At 45.8% G+C, this 24,167-nt stretch overlaps 1 protein-coding gene across 5 annotated transcripts; it reads right to left on the minus strand.

The window, feature by feature from the left end:
* Window positions 1–778: 778 nt before the first annotated feature.
* On the minus strand, window positions 779–9,121 carry LOC123120550 (uncharacterized). Of its 5 annotated transcripts, none has more exons than XM_044540560.1 (17): window positions 8,942–9,121; window positions 8,554–8,856; window positions 8,170–8,313; window positions 7,995–8,075; window positions 7,845–7,888; window positions 6,213–6,254; window positions 6,059–6,133; window positions 5,478–5,543; window positions 5,206–5,250; window positions 4,699–4,767; window positions 3,864–3,944; window positions 3,405–3,485; window positions 3,258–3,338; window positions 3,105–3,173; window positions 2,949–3,029; window positions 2,249–2,360; window positions 779–1,038 (listed from the first exon to the last, which is right to left on the minus strand). In XM_044540560.1, exons 1-16 carry the CDS (start codon window positions 9,085–9,087, stop codon window positions 2,296–2,298), a joined length of 1,473 nt encoding a protein of 490 aa, XP_044396495.1. In that variant the 5' UTR covers window positions 9,088–9,121; the 3' UTR covers window positions 779–1,038; window positions 2,249–2,295. The 5 variants fall into 5 exon arrangements, with proteins under 5 accessions (XP_044396495.1, XP_044396494.1, XP_044396493.1 ...); XM_044540559.1 differs by having other exon boundaries at window positions 2,949–3,014; window positions 5,454–5,543; XM_044540558.1 differs by having other exon boundaries at window positions 5,454–5,543.
* Window positions 9,122–24,167: the final 15,046 nt, after the last annotated feature.

The following is a 24,167-nucleotide window of genomic DNA, read 5'->3' on the forward strand; positions in this document are numbered from 1 at the left end:
GCTGAAGTTGATTCGACTAAGCTTTGCCAGTGAAGCGAATCTAGAGCTGATTCGAATCCAATTGAAGCTCAAACAAACAGGGCTAAAGATAGTCGATCTGCTTCACATACATGTGCTTCATCATTCAACAATCTTGACAGAAATAAACTTCATAAGACACTTCCCATAATAGAGCAAAGACTTCATATATTTCACATTACATGACAAACATGATACAAGTGCATCATTAAGTCCAAAATTAAGTCCAAAATACAGCAGGTTCATACATGACATGATGAACTTCAACTTCATCTTACATCAGGTCCATCCATGAAGTTCAAAATACACCTAACCGGCACTGATTAGCACCTAAACAACACACACATGCAGTACATTACCTTTTCAGAATGAAAACAACACCAACAACACACAACATCAGGACACTTGCAACTAAGAACTTCATCATCAACACAAGCTCTCTCACTAACCCTATGAATGCAGAAGCTTGGTGTTTGCTCATGCTAATGAATGCCTCATTTCCTCTCCTACGGCTGCTGGTGGAAGCGTTCCTCCCACTCTTCCATTGCATCCTCAAGTTCCTCCCATCTGTTCCTTGTTTTGCCTATTGCATCGACAATAACACCACCAACAAATATGTTGTGAACCACAATATATATAAACATACTCCAGTTACCAGTGCCATAAATCACTAGTTTGCTAGCAAACAAGAAAATCAAGAGTAAAAAATGATGTCAAATTTTAAGCCACATTCCTAGAAAAAACACGTTGCCGCCTCAAATTTCACAATAAGAAAATGACATAACTTGGCTCAAGTAGCGATAATACATAGTTCAAAGTACGATCCGAACGCACAACATAGGTTCACAAAAAATAAAAACAACAAAGTTCACGCTGGGGGCAGCAGCACAACAAGCCCACTAACAGTATTGGGGCGTCTTTTCACAAAGATAGAAGCCCCATGAGTAAAGTCGATCCCACCACTCAAGAACATGGTGTGAGGTGACCTTAAGCTTCACCTTCAATCAGCAAAGCCTGCACCTGAACAGTATTATAACTGTTAGCAATGTCCAAGACAGCAATTAATAGGGTGATGCCACATAGTGCAACAAGATTGCCTGCTAACTAGTACAGATTACTTCTTAAGTGCATACAACATCGTGTTGTAAAATGCACGAATTGACAACAAAACTATGGCCCTTTTAGAGGGGGCAGCCCGGTGCATGTAGCTCCCGCTTGCGCAGGGTCTGGGGAAGGGTCCGACCACTTTGGGTCTATAGTAATGAGCCTTTCCCTACATTTCTGTAAGAGGCTGTTTCCAGGACTTGAACCCGTGACCTCATGGTCACAAGGCAGCAGCTTTACCACTGCGCCAAGGCTCCATGGCCCTTTTAGAGGGGACTATTGAAAAATACTTGCAACTACTGCTATCACCCACGCATTACTCTGCTATGACCTGTTTTCCATTTAATTCAGGAGACAATGTGCATGATTACAAACTTTCATCTTTTTGATGAAAAGATGTACTCTAATCAAATGATCTCTCCAGTATTTTAGACACAAGGATTATTATTTTAATTAAGTTTGATCTATTGCTACAATTTTGATAGTGGTGTGGCTTGTTAGCAGTGAGTTTTAGTACAGGATACTACTGATAATACAGATCTACAACACCTCAGGGACCATTGTGATGTTCAGTAAAACAATCCATAATAGTGTACCTTAGTAGGATATCCATGCTAGAGTTAAACATTTATAATCATGCGTCTGTATTAATTGACATAAGCATCAACCAAAAACGAAGTAAACATGCCCTCAACACTAAGAACCACCCATTTCCACCACCAAATATGCCAAGTATTTAGTTATAAAATTAGAAACTTCAACTATTCAAGAATGTTGTAAAGGAACTTGGAAATTCTTGAAACGTGAAATACATTAAACGAGTTTTCTGTGGACCACATCTTGTGGTTGCTACATATCTTGTAAATAACTCATTGTTTATTAAAATATAATTGCACCACATAATATAAGATTGCATGCTAACTGTTTACTCACTGTATTTTATTTATTTATTTTCGTGCAACTTGGGGCTGAGCAACCCCCCTCTCTCTCTCTGCTCATATGCGCCTTTTACTGTACTCTATACGAGGATCGCCACCATGTAATTTCTACCCTCTATCAATGGAATGATACACAACATGTGTATTCGCGAAAAAAAAGCACCAGTTTCAGCATCAGAGCATCTTACCGGAGTTGTCCGTTGCCTTTTCAGATTAAAGGCTTGCCCAACAGTTGTCAGTTCAAATCCTGGCAAGCATTCGCAGTATAGCGATGTTCTTGACTCAAATGCTTCTGTGTACCTGGCCAGGAATTAATGGATTCAGTACTACTACTATCACAACAATATATCCCTTTAAGACTCCAATTACATGTCTAATGCTCATTAACAGTGAACATTTTTCAAGTACAAAAGATGAAAAACGTGTCTTGTGCACATTTCAAAACAATAACACATCTCCATTACACTAAAATGTGTTGTTGCTACAAGTTTTACAACCGACAAAAAACGTGCGCACATTGCGAAACAGTAACACATCCCCTGTATTAAGAGAAACCGCCAAACTGCTCCAAGTTCTACAACGACAAAAAACAAGTACTCCCTCAGATCCATATTACTTGTCACTCAAAAGGATGTATTTAACACTGTAATATGTCTAGATAATACATCCATTTGAGCTACAAGTAATATGGATCGGAGGGAGTAATATAAATAGAAGTACACAAGCGACCGAATGAACTAGTAATCTGACAATATATTCAATATTATTATCATTCATTAATATAACCCATTGAAAAGTGCATTTGTGGTTGTCAAGAAACAACAAAATTCTAGGGACCAATTGTGCAGATTGAGATTCTTTCATGTTTGGAAGAAACGTGTAACTTACCTGCATTTGTCACTGTTGAGACCAGAGAGTTTTCGTAAGGAGATGCCCAGATAGCAGACATAGTCTCTGAGGGTAGAGCATCTGCAATGAGTTCGGCAGTTAGAAATGGCGGCAGATGGAGGTTAGTCCATGTTGGGAAAATAACGTGTGATTTACCTGCATTTGCCTTGATGTATTTAGAAGGAGATGCCAAGCTAGCAGACATGGCCTTTGAGGACAGAGCACCTGCAATGAGTTTAATGAGTTCACCTGTTAGAAACGGTGGTAGATGGAGGTTCGTCCATGTTTAGAGAAGAATGTGGAATTTACCTGCATCTTTCTCTATTGAAATCAAGAACTGATCATAAGGAGGTGCCAAGATAGCAGATATGGCCTGTGAAGGTAGACCACCTGCGATGAGTTCAGCAGTTAGAAATGGCCGCAGGTAGCCAGGTACTCAATGCTTAACTGTTTTACCTGCATTTGTCACTGGTGAGATCCCATAGTTTCTAGCAGGACCTTTCAAAGGATGGAGAACCTGGAAGAAGGATGGAACTTCTGCAAAAAGGTTAGCAGTTAGGAATCTATCGCAAAGATGCATAAACACCAAAAAAGAAAAAGAAAACATAGGGACTTGAGACTCGGTTAGAATAAACTACGTGCATAATGCAAACATGTATGAAATGCAAGCTGGAATGATGTATGATGAAATCAAAGGTTAACATGGCAATGCATTTCAGTAGACTTCACCATAAGAGTTGAAGAAAGGCATCAAACAAAGACTTGGAAGGAAGAATGGCCAGTTATAAACCAAATTCATGAGACTGAAGCATGGAGAATCAAATATCATTATCAGTGACGCATATATTGCAGGTGCAATTTTGATATGGGGTTTCCTCCTGGTTTGAAAAATGCAAAGGCATCCAACTAATTTACCTGCATTTGTTACTGATGAAATTGTAACAGGCCCCATCAACGTATAAGGGATAGTCTGCGAAACTCGGGCAACTGGAATACCTGCAATAAGTTCAGCAGTTACAATTCAGAAATGGCAGGAGATAGCCACAATTCGGACGAAGTGTAAACAAGAACATCAATCTTGATGGGGCTGTGCACTGAGGCAGAAAGCTTCTGCGTTTTCTTGAACAGAATGTGACAAAATGTCATAGAAATCAAATGATGATTGTGCATCATGACACGCATTAAGTGTGCAAACATCACAGTAATGCATAAAGCATAAACCTAGAAGCTCATTTCAAAAGCAAGAATGACATAATCGGTGCAGTAAGAACAAATGTGCATAGGAATATTTTCCAAACAATAATGGTGTGAGAGAATTCAAATCATGACAAGGTATTATGTTTGCAAATGCCACAACCCATCAATACCCTAAGCATACCTAGCATAGCAGTTCAAAAGCAGCAGCAACACCAATTGGTGCGGTGAGAGCAAAGTGTCAAAAATGCTCTTATATTATGGGACGGAGGGAGTACAAAGGAACGTGGCCCACAATAGTGCCAAACCTAAAGGCGGTAATATTAGTTCAGTCCAATTTTGCATAGAATTATCTTACACTGCTGTTATCTCTGCAAATCCAGTGTGAAAATGAGATAACATTTAAGGGAAGGTAGGTGAGAAGTGGCTTGAACTAAATATTATAACCATTGCAAACTCGGTCGAAAGGATGTAATAACTTGTGACAACCAATAGAAATCCCAAGTAGAAAGAGGAGATACGAGCGATGAAACTAAAGGTTTTTGAAAGAACTTACCATCCTTGTTGACACGTCGAAATGGCTCATACCCTTGACTAAGGTCCGGCCAAGCTTCCAGCCGTAGATCTGAAGACGGTAAGTTTCATCAGTCGCTTGTATGTAATCAAGCTACTAAATATTACTGATTAACAGAAGGTTAAACACAGGCCAGAAGCGCCGGTGCATAGCGGAAGGTTATAGCATGTCGAGAATGTCAAGAGAGCTCAGGGTAGACCAAACTTGACATGGGAAGAGTCCATAAAGAGAGACCTGAAGGACTGAAATATCACCAAAGAAGTAGCCGTGGACAGGGGTGTGTGTGGAAATTAGCTATCCGCGTGACAGAACCATGACCAGGTTTTGAGATCTTATGGGTTTCAACTCTAGCCTACCCCAACTTGTTTGGGACTGAAAGGCTTTGTTGTTGTAATAACAGAAATTTAAACACAACCGTTCATGTATCATGTATGTATGAACAGGAATGGTAAACAAATGAAAGACGCACGGAGAATAATCTAGTTTTACCTAGAAGATAAACCACCCATTCCTTTGTCTTGAGAACTAACATGTCTGCCATTGCAAAAACAAAAATATGTTGACAACGAATGCACATATACAAAAGTTATAAGGCATGCAGTAAAATATCAATGAGGCATATAGCCTTTCAATTTGTACAGCTGGTGTATTCTAACAAGGAACAATTGCATGGATTAATTGTTCGGATAAAGTTTTGCCCTGGTTGGGAAACAATTAATGGTGTTCAACTAATTTACCAAAGTCGGTGTCTGATGACATGCCAGGATTTCTAGCTGGACTTCTGAATGTACCAAGATTATTCCGCGAGACTGGATCAACAGGAGCACCTGCGAAGAGTTCAGTAATAATAAATGGTACATAAACGATAATGGGAGTGTATAGGGCACATAATAGGGGTACCCTAAGAATAAACTTAATGCAGCAATCCAACAGCTACAAGAACAAATCGGTGTGGCAAGAGCAAAGAACCAGTTAAAAGGATCATCATTGCATGGCCTCATTCTATTTTTTGAGGACTGGTTTGAGATTGTGCAGATGTGATCAATATGGATAAAATATTATTACTGTTAATCGACAGAAACTTAATGTAGCAACAAATGAAGTGGAGACAATGACATTGCATAAACCCTTTGCAACAACAACAACAATAAAGCCTTTTAGCCCCAAACAAGTTGGGGTAGGTTAACATAAACCCTTTGCAGTAAAGAAAAATTATAAAATTAAAGGGTTGTTTTGTTCTGGAAGGATACTAAACTAAAGGCTTTCTCCAAATCAGGTTAAATGTTCATTTTGAAGTGTGAGTAAATTAAATGTTTGATGGCCTAAAAGAATCTGAAGCTACCTTTTTGTACCATTGGAGTACAAACATATTGAAGTGGATACCCTTGATCCCGCTTACCAGCTTCCAAACTTGTATCTAAGAAAGACAGCAAAAGTTTATTAGTTGCTATTCGTGCGATGAAGTTACCAACACCTAAACAAAGAAAAAGTGTTACCAACAAGATCCACCATCCATTCTTTTGCCTTAATTAACGATTCTGCCATTGAGAGAGGGAAAAGAAAAGAAGGATTATTATTGACAAGCAGGGAGCATGCATAAAGATCATTATTATTTATTTATTCGGGGAAGACCACAATACCAGACGGAGCCCCCCCCCCCCCCCCCCTCTCCCCCCGCCGCTGCCAAAAGCTCCTGCTGGGCAAAGCCCGCGCGGATCTGGCGGCGGCGGGCCGTCGTTCCCTATGCAGAGCGCTCACGAGCCAGGGGAGCTCTGTGCGGCGAAGGGTGGCGCGGCGCGACTCCGGCGTGCGTCGCTTCTGCTAGTGGTGGTCGGGGACGGTGGGGGGGGGGGGGGGGGGGGGAAGCGATTGCGGATCCCTCCCTCCCGCTGGCCTTCCCTTGATCTGGCGCCTCCCTGCCGCGTTGGCGCCCGGCGGGCGTCGGTGGTGTCGGAGATGGCCGCTGGATTCGGTCGGCGGGGTCCGGCGGAGGTTGCTCTGTTAGGCGCAGGGTGGTGGTGCTCGCCCTCCCCCCGCGGTGCTGCCGTCCGCTTTGGCTGTGTGGTGCTGCCTTCTGGCAGCGCTGCGCGTGGGCGGCGTGCCTGCCGGCCTCGGTTTGGTTCGGTTCTGGTGGGGAGCGGCGGGGGCATGTTGGATCTTGCCGGATCTGGCTTGCAGTGGCCCGGATCTGGTCATGTGTGGCGGCGGGGCTGCAGTGGCCCTTCTCTGTGGTGGTGCAGCGAGCAGTGCTTCATGATCAAAATCGATGCTATTTTGGAGATGGTCTGCTCACTTGGACGAAAGTCCTGCTCCTGTCGGAGCCGGCGACGGCGACGCCTGCGGTGCGCGAACCTCCTTGGAGGCGGCGCTGTCATGGTGGCTGTCTCTTCGAAAAACTCCGGGGAAATCCATGTTCCAGGTTCGTCTGGGGCGGACGATGGCAGCGCATTTTTGCGTCGCGTCGCTTCTTGAAGGCATCATCTGGGTTCAGCTCGGTTGGTCTCTGTGGTGGCTGCTCGTTGCGGATTTGATGGTGGTGGTGGTGCGGCCGGCTTGGGGTCGACGGTGGTGTGTGCTCTGTTGGCGAGGAGGTGGTGCTCTGTCTGCGAGATCTTGGCTCAGCCATGCGTCGGAATGGGTTTGATTTTCATCCGAAGCCGGGTTAGCGGGGGCGTTATCCTACTCAATGGATCACCTCGTTCCCATACGACACCTCTACCTCTGCGGGGTGTTGTTGGGTGGCGACCAGACGGCCAACGTTCAAGGCTCTTATCCTTGCTTGGTCAGATGAAGATGTAAGTTGAGGTCCTTCTCCTTGCTGGTTGTGCTGATGAGATTTGTTATGCGGTCGGTGGGTGGTGTTGCGTCCAGCTTCGGATCATCGGAAAGGCCTTCTTCTGTGCCTTTTCCTCGGCGGGTCTTCCGGAGGTTCGTCGGTTATATCTCTTCTCTTGTTTCCCCCGTGTACTCTGGTTCACTTGAACCTATCTTGTATGGAGCCGTGAGGCTTCTAGGCAAATTCAAATGAATATATTCAGGTGGGGATCCCCCCCCCCCCCCCAGACCATTCAAAAAAAATTTATTCGCATAAGAGCAACCCTAAGATATTTGTGATGAGGATAATGTACCAGAACTTAACCCTTCACGGTGACTTGATATCGAAGAAGGAAGCCTGCACAAAGCAAGAAACATATGCAGGTGTGAATAGAATAGAATGCCATTACAGAGATTATAAAAGGAAAAGGCAGAAGTGAAGATGGTTATGCTGCTACACATACATCCTCCTCTTACGAAGATAGTGCCTGACAAGAACAGAGCCCGGGATGGGGCCTCGCTTCACATGGCGCCTTGGACGGAAACTAGCAAAGGTTGCATATGAGGCGATCAAATTGATAGTCACTAGCCAAGAATGGATTGATATAGGTACTGATCATGTATGATTTACTAGCATACCCAAAGCCGATGGGGAGTACATTGTGAGGTTCCGCTGGGCCACGCGCCTCTTTCACATGTTCTCTCAACTCTGGAGTTTGATAAGCCAAGTAAACGACAGTGGACGCAGCCTTGTCTCTCACGCGCCCAAAGTCCAGGGAGTCCCTTCATGCATGAATGGATACAACATTTGAGCATGAATATTGCTTAGGTGTAAAGTTTCTTTTGTATTGCTCTGATCTGAAGAGTTATCAGGCATGAAAATCAATCATCTGAAGGCTGGCATCTACAGGGTTGGTTTAGGGGATTCTCCTATTAGCCCAGGGAGAATAAATGAGAGACTGGTTCATAGTTGGTTCAGAAGGAATGATGGGTTTATTAATGGATCAGATAATGGTGATGTACCTGAATCCGCTGGAGGAGAGGAGGGACCAGAGGATGGCGCGGAGCTTGGTGATGGCAAAATTCTTGGTGAAGCACATCCTGAGAGCTGCAGAGACGGCACGGCTCTCGGGCGCCCCGGAGACGATGTCGTGGAGGGCCTTGTGCACGCGGAGGAAGTGGAGGAGGACACGGCCGTGGACGCCCAGAGCAGGGTCGGGCGGCAGGAAGCGGGAGAGATGCTCGATGGCCTCGTCCCACCGGCCCGCCTTGACGAGGTCGGCCAGATGGTACAGGTCGATGCGCGCACCCGACTCGCCGGTAAGCCTGTGTGCATGTCACTCCTGGTCCTGGATCAGATAGAAAGAAATAGTAATGCAGAGTCATGGCGGCGGGGCCGTGGCGTACGTACGCGTCGTAGGTGTCGAACAGCTTCTGGCGCCGGAGGAAGGAGAGGAGTCGCCGCTGCCGGAAGCGCGACACGCAGGGGTACTCCGGCGAACGCTTGCGCTTGCCGGCCACGGTGACGGAGAACACCGACCCATCCAAGTGCCTCATCGCGCTTGCCGGCACAAAGGGGCTCTTTCTTCTGTAATGGATGTGTTGGGGGGAGAGCTTTGTTGGCCGCGGAGTATATACAGAACCCACAGGCCACTGCGCGCGGAGCAGCGGGGACGAGCGTGCTTACGTGGCGCTGAATGATACAGGGGCGAGTCCAATTACAGATGATGACAAGTAGGCCCCTGGAGCACGTAAGTCCCACCGGTCAGGGTCCAAGTTGGTGCATTGGCGCATCCCGCGCCATACCCGCTCGGGCGCGCTCCAGCACGGTCGGTTGGTGGGCCAGCCACTGCCAAACGTGAAAGCCGTAGAAGGCAAGCGGCGCGCTCTTCGGCCGGCTGGTGGGTCAAAACTCAAAACGACGCCCAGTTCAATCCTTTTTCCATAAGAAAGAAGAAGAAAGTCCTTTTTTTTTAGTCCATTTAAGGGGCTAAGAGCATGTTTAGCAGACCCCTTATATCGCGCCGACCCGCAAAATAATAGCCAGTTTACGATTTGGCGGGGAAAAAGTAACCCAGATACCGTAAACGCGCTCGACCCTTAAAAAAATTTGATGGGTGCGATAAATTGAACCCTCCGACTCGTGAATACCCAGTTTTCCCCCGCCCCGTCGATGCCCTGTATCTCGCGAAAGCGGCTGGCGGGAGGGACATTTCAGCGCGTGTGTTCCCCACACCCCCTCCCGCAGCCGCCTGCCATCGTCGCCGCCCGCCCGCCGCCTGCGATTCCGACCATTTCCGCCGACGGAATCACGCCGCCAGGCCGCACTACACCCGGGTCCACCGTGCAGCTTCACCGGCGCCCTGGATCCGCCGAGCCAAGCCGGCCCTGGATCGACCGCCGCCGAGTCGCCGCCTGCCCCGGATTCGCCGTGCCGCCCCCGGGTCGCCGCCACCCCGGATCACCTGCAACTGGTGAGCCCCTTTTCTTCCCCTTCTAGATGGACCGCAAGCGAAGAAAATCCGTTGATGCGAGCTCGTGTGCGGTTTTGTAGATGGATTTGAACCCTTGCGAGGAATTTTTGCTTGAGGATGGGTCCTCGTCCGACGACTCAGACGTAGAGTCGATGCTCGAGCGCCATCGGCAGCAGATGATGGTGGCGGTCCTAGCCGTAAAGGAGGTCGAGGATCAGAAACGCAAGAGACGGCGAGGATCGACCGTCAGTCGTCTCTTTGCATCCCTCGCAACCGCCATCTCGGGAACATGGTGTTGATTCAAGACTATTTATATGACAATCCTACCTATCCGCTGCACCTCTTGCGGAGAAGGTATCGAATGCGCCGATCCCTCTTCGTAAAAACAGTGCAAGCTTGCGAGGCGGGTTTTTTACTCAAAGGAGAAATGTCGCGGGCTTGTTGGGTTTTAGCGCACATCAAAAAATCTTAGCAGCTATGCGGGTGATTGCATATGGCTTTTCGGCTGACTATGCCGACGAGTATCTTCGCATTGGCGAAGATACTACAATTGAGTCAGTGCGTAGGTTCGCCAAAGTGATCATCCGCATCTTTGGTCATATCTATCTTCATGCACCCAACGGGGAAGACACAAAAAAGTTGATGGCGGCAAATGAGAAGTGAGGTTGGCCCGACATGCTAGGTAGCGTTAATTGCATGCATTGGACTTGGAAGAACTGCCCGAAGGCATGGCACGGGTAGTATTGTGGCAAGTCTCGTGATGCAACAATTGTGCTAGAGGCCGTAGCATCCGAGGATTTACGGATTGGGCATTCTTTTTTGTTATGTCGGGTACTCTCAATGATATCAATGTGTTGCAACGGTCTCATTTGTTTGCTAGACTTGCTAGTGGTGATGCTTCTGCTTGCAACTTCACGGTGAATGGGCATGAGTACACAAAGGGGTACTATCTTGCTCCTTCGGGGCCCTCCGGGTTGGCTCCTTGTTGGCGGCCGCCTTCGTGGCCTCTTGCTGCTTGGTCGTGGCCGTCTGCTTGGCCCTCTTAGGCGGCCTATTGCCGAACAACCCCTCGGCGCGACTTTTAGTTGCGCCGGGTGCGTCAGCCGGCGCTCCGCTGGACAGCCGCGCCATCGAAGAGCCAGCTCCCGTCCTCTCGGCGCCTTCAGGGCGGCGTTGTCCCTCGCCGTATTCATCATCATCCAGCCAGGACCGGACGTCGCCGCCTCCCCAGGCGGCGGCGTCCTTGGCTCCGTCCTCCAAGGCAGCTACCCCTAGCTCGGGGTCGCCCGTGTCGCTCTCCTCGCGGTCCGACATCCATTGATGGCCTGGAGCCGGCGCGTTGGCTACCACCTAGCCAGGAAAGCGCTACCCTGCGTCCGGGTGTTCAGGTCGGATAAGGAGCACTGCATAGCGAAGAAGGGAGACCAGATACTGACCGGCGGTGGCGGGTTGGCGCGACTGTACGATTGCTTGCCGAATCTCCAGTCGGCCTCGCTGAGCTTGCTGTCAGAGAACAAGTTGACATGGCGGACCACCTCAACCATCGGCAGCTCCTTGGTCGACATTCGGCACGGATCCCGGCGGCCGCTCATGTCACAGATCCGGTGCGGCTGGGCCTGGAGAGGGGAAACCCGACGATAGACGAAGGTGTCCAGCAGGTCTGCTGGCTTGAGCCCTCCGTGTCCGTCATCTCCTGGAGCCGGACCAAGATGTTTGTGATGGAGGCCGGCACCGGCTTCGGTTGCTGCCCCTAGTTGTCACGCGGCTCGCCCGGCGGGCCGACTGCGAAGGCTGGCAAGTTGATGTAGTCTCGAGTCCGGTTGAGGTTGCGGACGTAGAAGTAAGACTTCTGACACAACTTCGCTGACTCCAGCAAAGCGATGAACGGGAACCGGGTCCCGGAGCCGCTGCATGATACGTCTCCAATGTATCTATAATTTTTTATTGTTTCATGTTGTTATATTATCAATCTTGGATGTTTTATAATCATTTTATAGTCATTTTATATCATTTTTTGGTACTAACCTATTGACATAGTGCCATGTGCCAGTTACTGTTTTCTGCATGTTTTTTACATCGCAGGAAATCAATACCAAACGGAGTCCAAATGCAACGAAACTTCACGGATATTTTTTATGGACCAGAAGACACCCAATGGGCCAATGCAGCGCCTGGGGGATGCTCTGAAGGGAGCACAACCCACCAAGGCGCGCCAGGAGGCCCAGGCGCGCCCTGGTGGGTTGTGGCCACCTCGGGTGCCCCCGGACCGCCTATTTGCTCTATAAATACCCCAATATTCCAGAAACCCTAGGGGAGTCGACGAAAATCAATTACAGCCGCTGCAGAGTCCAGAACCACCAGATCCAATCTAGACACCATCACGGAGGGGTTCACCACTTCCATTGGTGCCTCTCCGATGATGCGTGAGTAGTTCTTTGTAGACCTTCCGGGTCCATAGTTAGTAGCTAGATGGCTTCCTCTCTCTCTTTGGATTCTCAATACAATGGTCTCTTGGAGATCCATATGATGTAACTCTTTTTGCGGTGTGTTTGTTGGGATCGGATGAACTTTGAGTTTATGATCAAATATATCTTTTTATATCCATGAAAGTTATTTGAGTTTCTTTGATCTCTTATATGCATGATTGATTATAGCCTCGTATATTTTTCTCTGATATTTGGGTTTTGTTTGGCCAACTTGATCTATTTATCTTGTAATGGGAAGAGGTGCTTTGTAGTGGGTTCGATCTTACGGTGCTTGATCCCAGTGACAGAAGGGGAACCGACACGTATGTATCATTGCTAATAAAACGATGGGGTCTATTTCTACATAAATAGATCTTGTCTACATCATGTCATCGTTCTTATTGCATTACTCTGTTTCTCCATGAACTTAATACACTAGATGCATGCTGGATAGCGGTTGATGTGTGGAGTAATAGTAGTAGATGCAGGCAGGAGTCGGTCTACTAATCTTGGACGTGATGCCTATATAATGATCATTGCCTGGATATCATCATCATTATTTTAAGTTCTATCAATTGCCCAACAGTAATTTATTTACCCACCGTTTGCTATTTTTCTCGAGAGAAGCCAGTAGTGAAACCTACGGCCCCCAGGTCTCTTTCTCATATATTTGCCTTTGCGATCTACTTTTCCTTTACTTTTATTTTCAGACTTGTTAAACCAAAAATACAAAAATACATTGCTGCAATTTATTCTTATTTATTTTATTTTGCGTTTGATCTATCAATCTACTATTTCCTCACGTCTGTTTGCCTATCTTGAGGCGCCGCTACCCGAAAGGGATTGACAACCCCTTTTACACGTCGGGTTGCGAGGATTTGTTATTTGTGTGCAGGTGTTGTTTACGTTGTGTTTCTTGGTTCTCCTACTGGTTCGATAACCTTGTTTCATGACTGAGGGAAATACCTACCGTTGCTGTGCTGCATCATCCCTTCCTCTTTGGGGAAATACCGACGTAGCTTCAAGCCGCATCAAAAGGAATTTATGGCGCCGTTGCCGGGGAGGATCTTCAACATGTACCGGGTTCCTAATCACAAACCTCATCTCCTCGCAACTTACATTATTTGCCATTTTCCTCTTGTTTTCCTCTCCCCCACTTCACAAAAATTTGCCGTTTTATTCGCCCTCTTTTTCATTCGCCGTTTTCTCGTCAGATCTATCCTTTGCTTGCAATCATGAGTGATTTCGGTATGGCACCAACAGATGATGGCCTAACTCCTAAGATTGGACGTACGGGCAATCTGGATGCTAAACTTTTATCTTGGGGCAAGGGAATGTTATGGGAAAAGAACGTATCCACGAATTTTTCAATTGTGTTAGGAATCTAAGTCTTGATGATGCTCCTATACTTAAAACTACTAGATCTTATGCGGATGCTATTTCAGCTCTAGTTCTGAAACTTGAAAGTAAATTTATCCTTACTCATCCTACTTTGCAAAGATTGTTTTTCGAGCTTCCCGTGATAAAGAATCCTAGGGCTAAAAAGTTGGACACCCTTGTCCTTATGAATGAATTTGACTACATAATACGGGAAGCTAGGGAAATCCTTGACTTTTATGGTATGAATAGTGAAAAGCCCGTGATAGATGAAATTCTTTACAATATTGATTATGTGCTAAGGCATTTGCTTGGGGATAATAAAATCTTTGATGAGAATCTTAAAAAAGACGTCCCCGTTTTAGATATAATCCAACAAGTTTTCAATAATGTTAATCAACATCATTCTTGGATTGTTGCGGGAAATCGAAGGGGATATGATGAAAACCAACTTAGGAATGCTAAGTTTTCTATGTATAATATGTTTTATGTTGTCTTTACAAAACCTCATGACAAGAACACCCCTGAGGAAATTAAGAACAAAGATGGCAAAACTTAGATCCTTGCCTTATGCCTAGCTAAGGGCGTAAAACTATAGCGCTTGTTGGGAGGCGACCCAATGAATAAAATTTATTTTTGCTTTTTGCTTTCTGTTCTTGAGTGTTAGCACAATTATGCTACTGTTATGATTGTGTTTTTTGTGTTTTAATTAGTGTTTGTGCCAAGTAGAACATTAGGATCTTCTTCGGTGATAGTTGTTTGATCTTGCTGGAAAAAAACCGAAACTCTTGCGTCCTGTGGCGGCGGCCCATCGCGCGCGTGGGCTGGCAGGTCGGCCCGACGTGCTGGCGACGCGTGGCATGCGAGCAACGGGCGGCTGGTGCGCTACCCAGTGGCATACCTATGATGCCTGCCATGACAATTCAAATTCACCAGGCGGCCGGCTTCGCCTCGGCCGGCTCCTGGCACGCGGCTTCCTCAAGCCGGACGACACGAAGACATAGGATCTCCAAAAGGAGGAATCTGCTGAGGCACTCCGGCTTCGAGCCATGGCGCCTCACCAGCTTCCGGGACTACTGTCGGGGGATGTACCCCAGGTAGCCTCATCCGCACCCAATAACATTTCAAGAAATCAGGGCTGGCAAAGCCCCTCATGCGGACTGGCCACGGGCCAGCTAGGACCACGCGGCCGGCTTCCAGAAGACGGTGCTCTCTTAGAAGACGGCTTTGGGGGCGGGCCGGCTTCCAGCAGCCAGCCCCTCCACCTCGGAGTCTGCATTCACCCACCATGACAAGACGGGGCGTGGCTACAGTGTCGCTTGCTCCCCCGAATCCCGGAGGAGAGTGGCTACAGTGTGCGCTGACCAAGCGGCCACCTACCCACACGACGCGGGACTGTAGCCATACGACGCATGACGCAGCCCTCGTCAGCAAGGACCGCGCTACAGTAAAAGGCAATCAGCATGGCCCGCAGGCGGCGGGCCCTACCTATCGGCCGGATTCTCGGCAGCCGACGGGGCCCTCCAAAGGCAGGCCCCAGTAGCCGGCGGAGAACCCAGCAACTCTAGGCACTGACATCTGGGTCCTACACCTACCCGTATTACCATTGTACCCCTCGGGGGTCGGCCTATAAGACCCCCCAAGACCCATGCAAAGGGTTCAGCTCTCATTCCACACACACCATAGCTAGGAGAAGAGGGAAAGCCCTACCATTCTTCCTCCTCTAGCAATACAACTCCATGAGGAACTCCGTATACTCTTGATCATAGTCATCATAGCAGGACTAGGGGTGTTATCTCTCCGGAGAGCCCCAAACCTGGGTACGTCTCATGTGCTCCCGAGCTTGTGCTCACTCTCGCTTCCAGAACCCGACAACGTCATCATGTCTCCACCCACGATAAGCCACCCCCTGGCATCTGACATGAGATTACCACGACAGCCGTCTTGGTCATATTGGAAAGAAATGTATGCATAAACTTCATAAATATGGAGTATTGACATCATTTGATTTTGAATCATTTGATACATGCGAAGCTTGTCTAATAGGTAAAATGAGCAAGACACCGTTCATTGGTCATCTTGAACGGGCGCTTGAAGTATTAGATATAATACATAGCGATGTATGTGGACCAATGAGTGTTTCGGTGCGTGATGGGTACTTATACTTCGTTACCTTCACTAACAATTTCAGTAGATATGGGTATATCTATTTAATGAAACATAAGTCTGAAACATTTGAAAAGTTCAAAGAATTTCAGAACAAAGTTGAGAATCATCATGGAAAAAACATAAAATTTCTACGATCAGATCATGGAGGAGAATATCTAAGCCATGAGTTTAGCAAGCATCTAAGTGATTGTGGGATCATCCCACAACTTACCCCTCCCAGAACTCCGCAAATAAACGGTGTATCGAAAAAGGTAACCGGACCTTGTTAGACATGGTCAGGTCAATGATGTCATTTACCGACCTACCTTTATCATTTTGGGGATATGCACTTAAAACAACAATATATACACTAAACAAAGCACCGTCTAAGTCTGTTGAGACGACACCATATGAGTTATGGAATGGCAAGAAACCAAATTTGTCGCATCTCAAGATTTGGGGTTGTGAAGCTTATGTAAAACATTTAAAACCAAACAAGCTTGATCCTAAAGCAGACAAGTGCTACTTTGTAGGTTATCCCAAAGAAACATTTGGATATTCCTTCTACCAAAACTCCAGTGACAAAGTGTTTGTCGCAAAAGGTGGACACTTTTCTTGAGAATGAGTTCCTCGCTAAAGAAGTAAGTGGGAGGACATTACAACTTGACGAGATTACCGAATCTTCAAAAGTGAATAGGACTGACAATACGGAATGTGTTCGAGAAGTTATCCACACAACGGAACCAGAAGTTACTACACCAGGTGTAGAAATTCCAGCTAAGAATGTAACTGAACCACGTAGGTCAGGAAGAGTTACCAAACCTCCTGAATGGTTTCATAATGAAATATTCATCTTAGAGGAAGGTGAACCTGCGCACTACAAGGAAGCGATGGCAGCGACCACCTCAAAAGAATGGCTCAAAGCCATGCAATCCAAAATGGAGTCCATGTACGATAATCAAGTTTGGAACTTGGTTGATCCTCCAGAGGGTGTAAAACCCATACAACATAAATGGATCTTCAAGAGAAAAATAGACGCGGATGGTAATCCAACCATCTACAAAGCAAGGCTAGTTGCGAAAGGGTTTTGGCAAGTTGAGGGAGTCGATTATGACGAGACTTTCTCTCCAGTAGCAATGGTAAAGTCTGTACGAATTATGGCGAGCTACTGTTGTTTGAGAAATGGGCGCTCCAGTAAGCACAACTCAACGTGGGGATGTCTGGAAGACATGCTGGTGCGCATGGAGTGTGGTCGTGGCAGCCATTTGTCGAGCGGTGGATGGTGTTGGCCGGAATTTGGCCGGGGCGGTTAGGTCAATGGCGGACGGTGGGGTTTTGCCGGCAAGCAGCCTGACGACGATAGCTAGCGCGAGTTGGAGCAAAAGGACAAGCATGGAGAGGGCTCTTTATAGGACAGGGTTGTGAGGTCATGCACTGTTGGGGAACGTAGCATGCAATTTCAAGAAAATTCCTACGATCACGCAAGATCTATCTAGGAGATGCATAGCAACGAGAGGGGGAGAGTGTGTCCACGTACCCTCGTAGACCAAAAGCGAAAGCGTTAGGTTAACACGGTTGTTGTAGTCGAACGTCTTCACGATCCAACCGATCTAGTACCGAACGTACGACACCTCCGAGTGCAGCACACGTTCAGCTCGATGACGTCCCTCGAACTCTTGATCCAACAGAGGGGCGAGGGAGAGTTCTGTCAGCATGACGATGATGGTGATGTGATCCGCGCAGGGCTTGGCCTAAGCACTACGACACAATGACCGGAGGAGTAAACTGTGGAGGGTGGCACCGCACACGGCTAAGAGAACAATTGATGTGTTATGGGGTGCCCCCTGCCCCCGTATATAAAGGAGGAGAGGAGGAGGCCGGCCACCAAGGGGTGCGCCATGGGGTTAAGTCCTACTAGGACTCCAATCCTAGTAGGATTCGCCCCCCTTTTCCTTTCTCATCAGAGGGGAAAAGGAAGGAGAGGAAGAGGGAAAGGGAGAGGGAAAGGGGGACGCCGCCCCCTCCCCTAGTACAATTCAGACTCCCATGGGGGGGCGCGGGGCCACCCCTTGCGGGCTCTCCTCTCTCTCCACTAAGGCCCATGTAGGCCCAATAATTCCCCGAGGGGTTCCGGTAACCCCTCGGTACTCTGATATATACCCGAACCTTTCCTAAACCATTCCGGTGTCCGAATATCATCGTCCAATGTATCAATCTTTACCTCTCGACCATTTTGAGACTCCTCGTCATGTCCGTGATCTCATCCGGGACTCCGAACAAACCTCGGTCACCAAAAAACATAACTCAAAATACAAATCGTCATTGAACGTTAAGCGTGCGGACCCTACAGGTTCGAGAACTATGTAGACATGACCGAGACACATCTCCGGTCAATAACCAATAGCGGAACTTGGATGCTCATATTGGTTCCTATATATTCTACAAAGATCTTTATCGGTCAAACCGCAATAACAACATACGTTATTCCCTTTGTCATCGGTATGTTACTTGCCCGAGATTCGATCATCGGTATCATCATACCTAGTTCAATCTTGTTACCGGCAAGTCTCTTTACTCGTTCCGTAATGCATCATCCCATAACTAACTCATTAGTCATATTGCTTGCAAGGCTTATAGTGATGTGCATTACCGAGAGGGCCCAGAGATACCTCGCCGATACTCAGAGTGATAAATCCTAATCTTGATCTATGCCAACCCAACAAACACCTTTGGAAACACTTGTAGAGCATCTTTTTAATCACCCAGTTACGTTGTGACGTTTGATAGCACACAATGTGTTCCTCCGGTATTCAAGAGTTGCATAATCTCATAGTCAGAGGAATATGTATAAGTCATGAAGAAAGCAACAACAATAAAACTTAATGATCATTATGCTAAGCTAACGGATGGGTCTTGTCCATCAAATCATTCTCTAATGATGTGATCCCGTTCATAAAATGACAACACATGTCTATGGTCAGGAAACTTAACCATCTTTGATTAACGAGCTAGTCAAGTAGAGGCATACTAGGGACACTCTGTTTTGTCTATGTATTCACACATGTACTAAGTTTCCGGTTAATACAATTCTAGCATGAATAATAAACATTTATCATGATATAAGGAAATATGAATAACAACTTTATTATTGCCTCTAGGGCATATTTCCTTCAGTCTCCCACTTGCACTAGAGTCAATAATCTAGATTACATTGTAATGATTCTAACACCCATGGAGTCTTGGTGCTGATCATGTTTTGCTCATGGAAGAGGCTTAGTCAACGGGTCTGCAACATTCAGATCCGTATGTATTTTTCAAATCTCTATGTCTCCCTCCTTGACTTGATCGTGGATGGAATTGAAGCGTATCTTGATGTGTTTGGTTCTCTTGTGAAATCTGGAATCCTTTGCCAAGGCAATTGCTCCAGTATTGTCACAAAAGATTTTCATTGGACCCGACGCACTAGGTATTACACCTAGATCGGATATGAACTCCTTCATCCAGACTCCTTCATTTGCTGCTTCCGAAGCAGCTAGTACTCCGCTTCACACGTAGATCCCACCACGACGCTCTGCTTGGAACTGCACCAATTGACAGCTCCACCATTCACTATAAATACGTATTGATAACCCACAAGTATAGGGGATCGCAACAGTTTTCGATGGTAGAGTATTCAACCCAAATTTATTGATTCGATACAAGGGGAGCCAAAGAATATTCTCAAGTATTAGCAGTTGAGTTGTCAATTCAACCACACCCGGATAACTTAGTATCTACAGCAAAGTATTTAGTAGCAAAGTAGTATGGAAGTAACGGTAACGGTGGCAAAAGTAACAGTGATAGTTTTGTAGTAATTGTAACAGTGGCAACGACAAAGTAACTAAGCAAAGAACAATATGTGAAAAGCTCGTAGGCATTGGATCGGTGATGGAGAATTATGTCGGATGCGATTCCTCATGCAATAGTTATAACATAGGGTGACACAGAACTAGCTCCAGTTCATCAATGTAATGTAGGCATGTATTCCAAATATAGTCATACGTGCTTATGGAAAAGAACTTGCATGACATCTTTTGTCCTACCCTCCCGTGGCAGCGGGGTCCTATTGGAAACTAAGGGATATTAAGGCCTCCTTTTAATAGAGTACCGGACCAAAGCATTAACACTTAGTGAATACATGAACTCCTCAAACTACGGTCATCACCGGTAAGTATCCCGATTATTGTCACTTCGGGGTTAACGGATCATAAGACATAATAGGTGACTATAGACTTGCAAGATAGGATCAAGAACTCACATATATTCATGGAAACATAATAGGTTCAGATCTGAAATCATGGCACTCGGGCCCTAGTGACAAGCATTAAGCATAGCAAAGTCATAACAACATCAATCTCAGAACATAGTGGATACTAGGGATCAAACCCTAACAAAACTAACTCGATTACATGATAAATCTCATCCAACCCATCACCGTCCAGCAAGCCTACGATGGAATTACTCCCGCACGGCGGTGAGCATCGTGAAATTGGTGATGGAGGAAGGTTGATGATGACGACGGCGACGGATTCCCCTCTCCGGAGCCCCGAACGGACTCCAGATCAGCCCTCCCGAGAGAGTTTAGGGCTTGGCGGCGGCTCCGTATCGTAAAACGCGATGAATCCTTCTCTCTGATTTTTTTCTCCCCGAACGTGAATATATAGAGTTGGAGTTGAGGTCGGTGGAGCACCAGGGGGCCCACGAGGCAGGGGGGCGCGCCCCCACCCTCGTGGACAGGGTGTGGGCCCCCTGGCCTTGATTCTTTCGCCAGTATTTTTTATTAATTCCAAAAATATTCTCCGTGAAGTTTCAGGTCATTCCGAGAACTTTTATTTCTGCACAAAAATAACACCATGGCAATTCTGCTGAAAACAGCGTCAGTCCGGTTTAGTTCCATTCAGATCATGCAAGTTAGAGTCCAAAACAAGGGCAAAAGTGTTTGGAAAAGTAGATACGACGGAGACGTATCAACTCCCCCAAGCTTAAACCTTTGCTTGTCCTCAAGCAATTCAGTTGACAAACTGAAAGTGATAAAGAAAAACTTTTACAAACTCTATTTGCTCTTGTTGTTGTAAATATGTAAAGCCAGCATTCAAGTTTCAGCAAAGATTATGAACTAACCATATTCACAATAACACTTAGGTCTCATATTTACTCATATCAATGGCATAATCAACTAGCAAGCAATAATAATAAATCTCGGATGACAACACTTTCTCAAAACAATCCTAATATGATATAACAAGATGGTATCTCGCTAGCCCTTTCTGAGACCGCAAAACATAAATGCAGAGCACCTCTGAAGATCAAGGACTGACAAAACATCATAATTCATGGTAAAAGAGATCCAGTCATGGTCATACTCAATATAAATTAATAGTAATGGATGCAAATGATAGTGGTGCTCTCCAACTGGTATTTTTTAATAAGAGGGTGATGACTCAACATAAAAGTAAATAGATAGGCCCTTCGCAGAGGGAAGCAGGGATTTGTAGAGGTGCCAGAGCTCGAAATTGAAATAGAGATAAATAATATTTTGAGCGGCATACTTTCATTGTCAACATAACAACCGAGAGATCTCGATATCTTCCATGCTACACACATTAGAGGCGGTTCCCAAACAGAATGGTAAAGTTTATACTCCCCCACCACCAACAAGCATCAATCCATGGCTGGCTCGAGACAACGAGTGCCTCCAACTAGCAACAACCCTGGGGGAGTTTTTTTGCAATTATTTCGATTTGATTTCCTTAGAGCATGGGATTGGGCATCCCAGTGACCAGCCATTTTCTCGTGAGTGAGGAGCGGAGTCCACTCCTCTTGAGAATACCCGCCTAGCATGGAAGATACAGACAACCCTAGTTGATACATGAGCTATTCGAGCATGCAAAACAGAATTTCATTTGAAGGTTTAGAGTTTGGCACATACAAATTTACTTGGAACGGCAGGTAGATACCGCATATAGGACTCATATGGAATAACTTTGGGGTTTATGGAAGTGGATGCACAAGCAGTATTCCCGCTTAGTACAAGTGAAGTCTAGAAAAAGACTGGGAAGTGACCAACTAGAGAGCGACAACAGTCATGAACATGCATTAAAATTAATAAACATTGAGTGCAAGCATGAGTATGATATAATCCACCATGATCATAAATATCGTGGAGGCTATGTTGATTTTGTTTCAACTACATGTGTGAACATGTGCCAAGTCAAGTCACTCGAATCATTCAAAGGAGGATACCACCCTATCATACCACATCACAACCATTTTAATTGCATGTTGGCACGCAAGGTAAACCAATATAAACTCCTAGAGGATTAAGCATGGCATAAGCAACTATAATCTCTAATTGTCATTGCAAACATGTTCATTCATAATAGGCTGAATCAGGAACGATGAACTAACCATATTTACAAAAACAAGAGAGGTCGAGTTCATACCAGCTTCTCTCATCTCAATCAGTCCATCATATATCGTCATTATTGCCTTTCACTTGCACGACTGAACGATGTGTATAATAATAATACTGCACGTGCATTGGACTAAGCTGGAATCTACAGGCATCTGACACACAGGAGAAGACAAGATAATATGGGCTCTTGTTAAATCAAGAATAATGCATATAAGAGCCACTTCAACATTTTCATTATGGTCTTCTCCTCTCGACCCCCAAAGAAAAGAAAAATAAATAAAACTATTTACACGGGAAAGCTCCCAACAAGCAAAAGAAGAACAGGAAATCTTTTTGGGTTTTCTTTTAATTATTACTACTACAGGCATGAAAGTAAATTAGCTAGAAGCTACAACTATTTTTTTTGTTTTCTAAAGGTTTTTCAAACACACAAGAAGAAAGCGAGAAAAGAAAATAAACTAGCATGGATATTACAATGAAAAAGTGTGAGCACCGACAACTAGAATGAGTGTGTGAACATGAATGTAATGTCGGTGAGAGATACGTACTCCCCCAAGCTTAGGCTTTTGGCCGAAGTTGGTCTATGGCCACGGCTGGCCTGGCGGATATCCAAAGTTGTAGTTGGGGTCGTACTGTGATGCAGCAGCTATTGCCTCATGAGCTGCCGCTTGGAGGCGAGCTGTCTCCGTCCTCCTCTTATACTCGTTCGCCTCCTCCCTGGTTATAATAAATCTCCCTTTTGTCTGAAAGTTAAAGAAAGTAGGAGCAAGGAGAGCAACATGGAAAATGCTGCGCCTGTCAAACATTAGTCAGTACTGGAGAGGTTGTTCATTCCTCTCAATAAGCTGGTGGCGAACCATAGCCTCATATCCTAGATAAGTGGGAGGCAATTCCATATCATTTTCATGTATGGGTATCCCAAGAAAATTAGCCACACGGGTTGCATAAATTCCACCAAACAAGTCTCCACTTAAACCATTATTATGCAACCTCCGTGCAACAATGGCCCCCAAGTTATATTGTTTATCTCCTAAAACAGCACTCTTGAGAACACTAAGATCAGGGACACACATGTGACATGCTTCATCCTTACCATTTATGCACCTACCTATGAAGAGAGCAAAATAATGTATAGCAGGAAAATGAATGCTCCCTATGGTAGCTTGTGTTATATCTATAGACTCCCCCACTGTAATACTAGCAAGAAAATCTCTAAACTCAGATTTGCGAGGTTCACTAGAACTACCCCATTGTGGAAGTTTGCAAGCAGTATTAAAATCCTCTGAGTCCATAGTATAAGATTGGCCATAGATATCAAATAGGACAGTGTGAGAATTACGTGAAGATGAAAATTTGAACCTTCTCACAAAGGAATCAGTTAGGTGATAATACTGAGAACACTTATCTAGCATGAAGCCCTCGAGTTCAGCATTATGCACATATGCGTCAAATTCTTCCTTAATTCCTACTCGGACCATGAAATCGTTTGACGGCCATTCACAAGGCCGCACTTGAGCTTCTCTTGGTAGTTCATAGTCAGGCTCACGCATTGCGGGCATGGGTCCTTGCTTCCTTGAAGAACCACCTTGGTACAATTTCCTAGACATATTTCTTCCTCTGAAAATTTTAGTAACTCAAAATAAAAGTGAACCAAACTCAACGAAAGTGATAGCAACTACTCCCACAAGTGCCTAGAGACTATATCATGCATTAGAACTA

The sequence above is a fragment of the Triticum aestivum genome, chromosome 5D (genome assembly GCF_018294505.1).
Source record: "Triticum aestivum cultivar Chinese Spring chromosome 5D, IWGSC CS RefSeq v2.1, whole genome shotgun sequence".
Taxonomy (NCBI): domain Eukaryota; kingdom Viridiplantae; phylum Streptophyta; class Magnoliopsida; order Poales; family Poaceae; genus Triticum; species Triticum aestivum.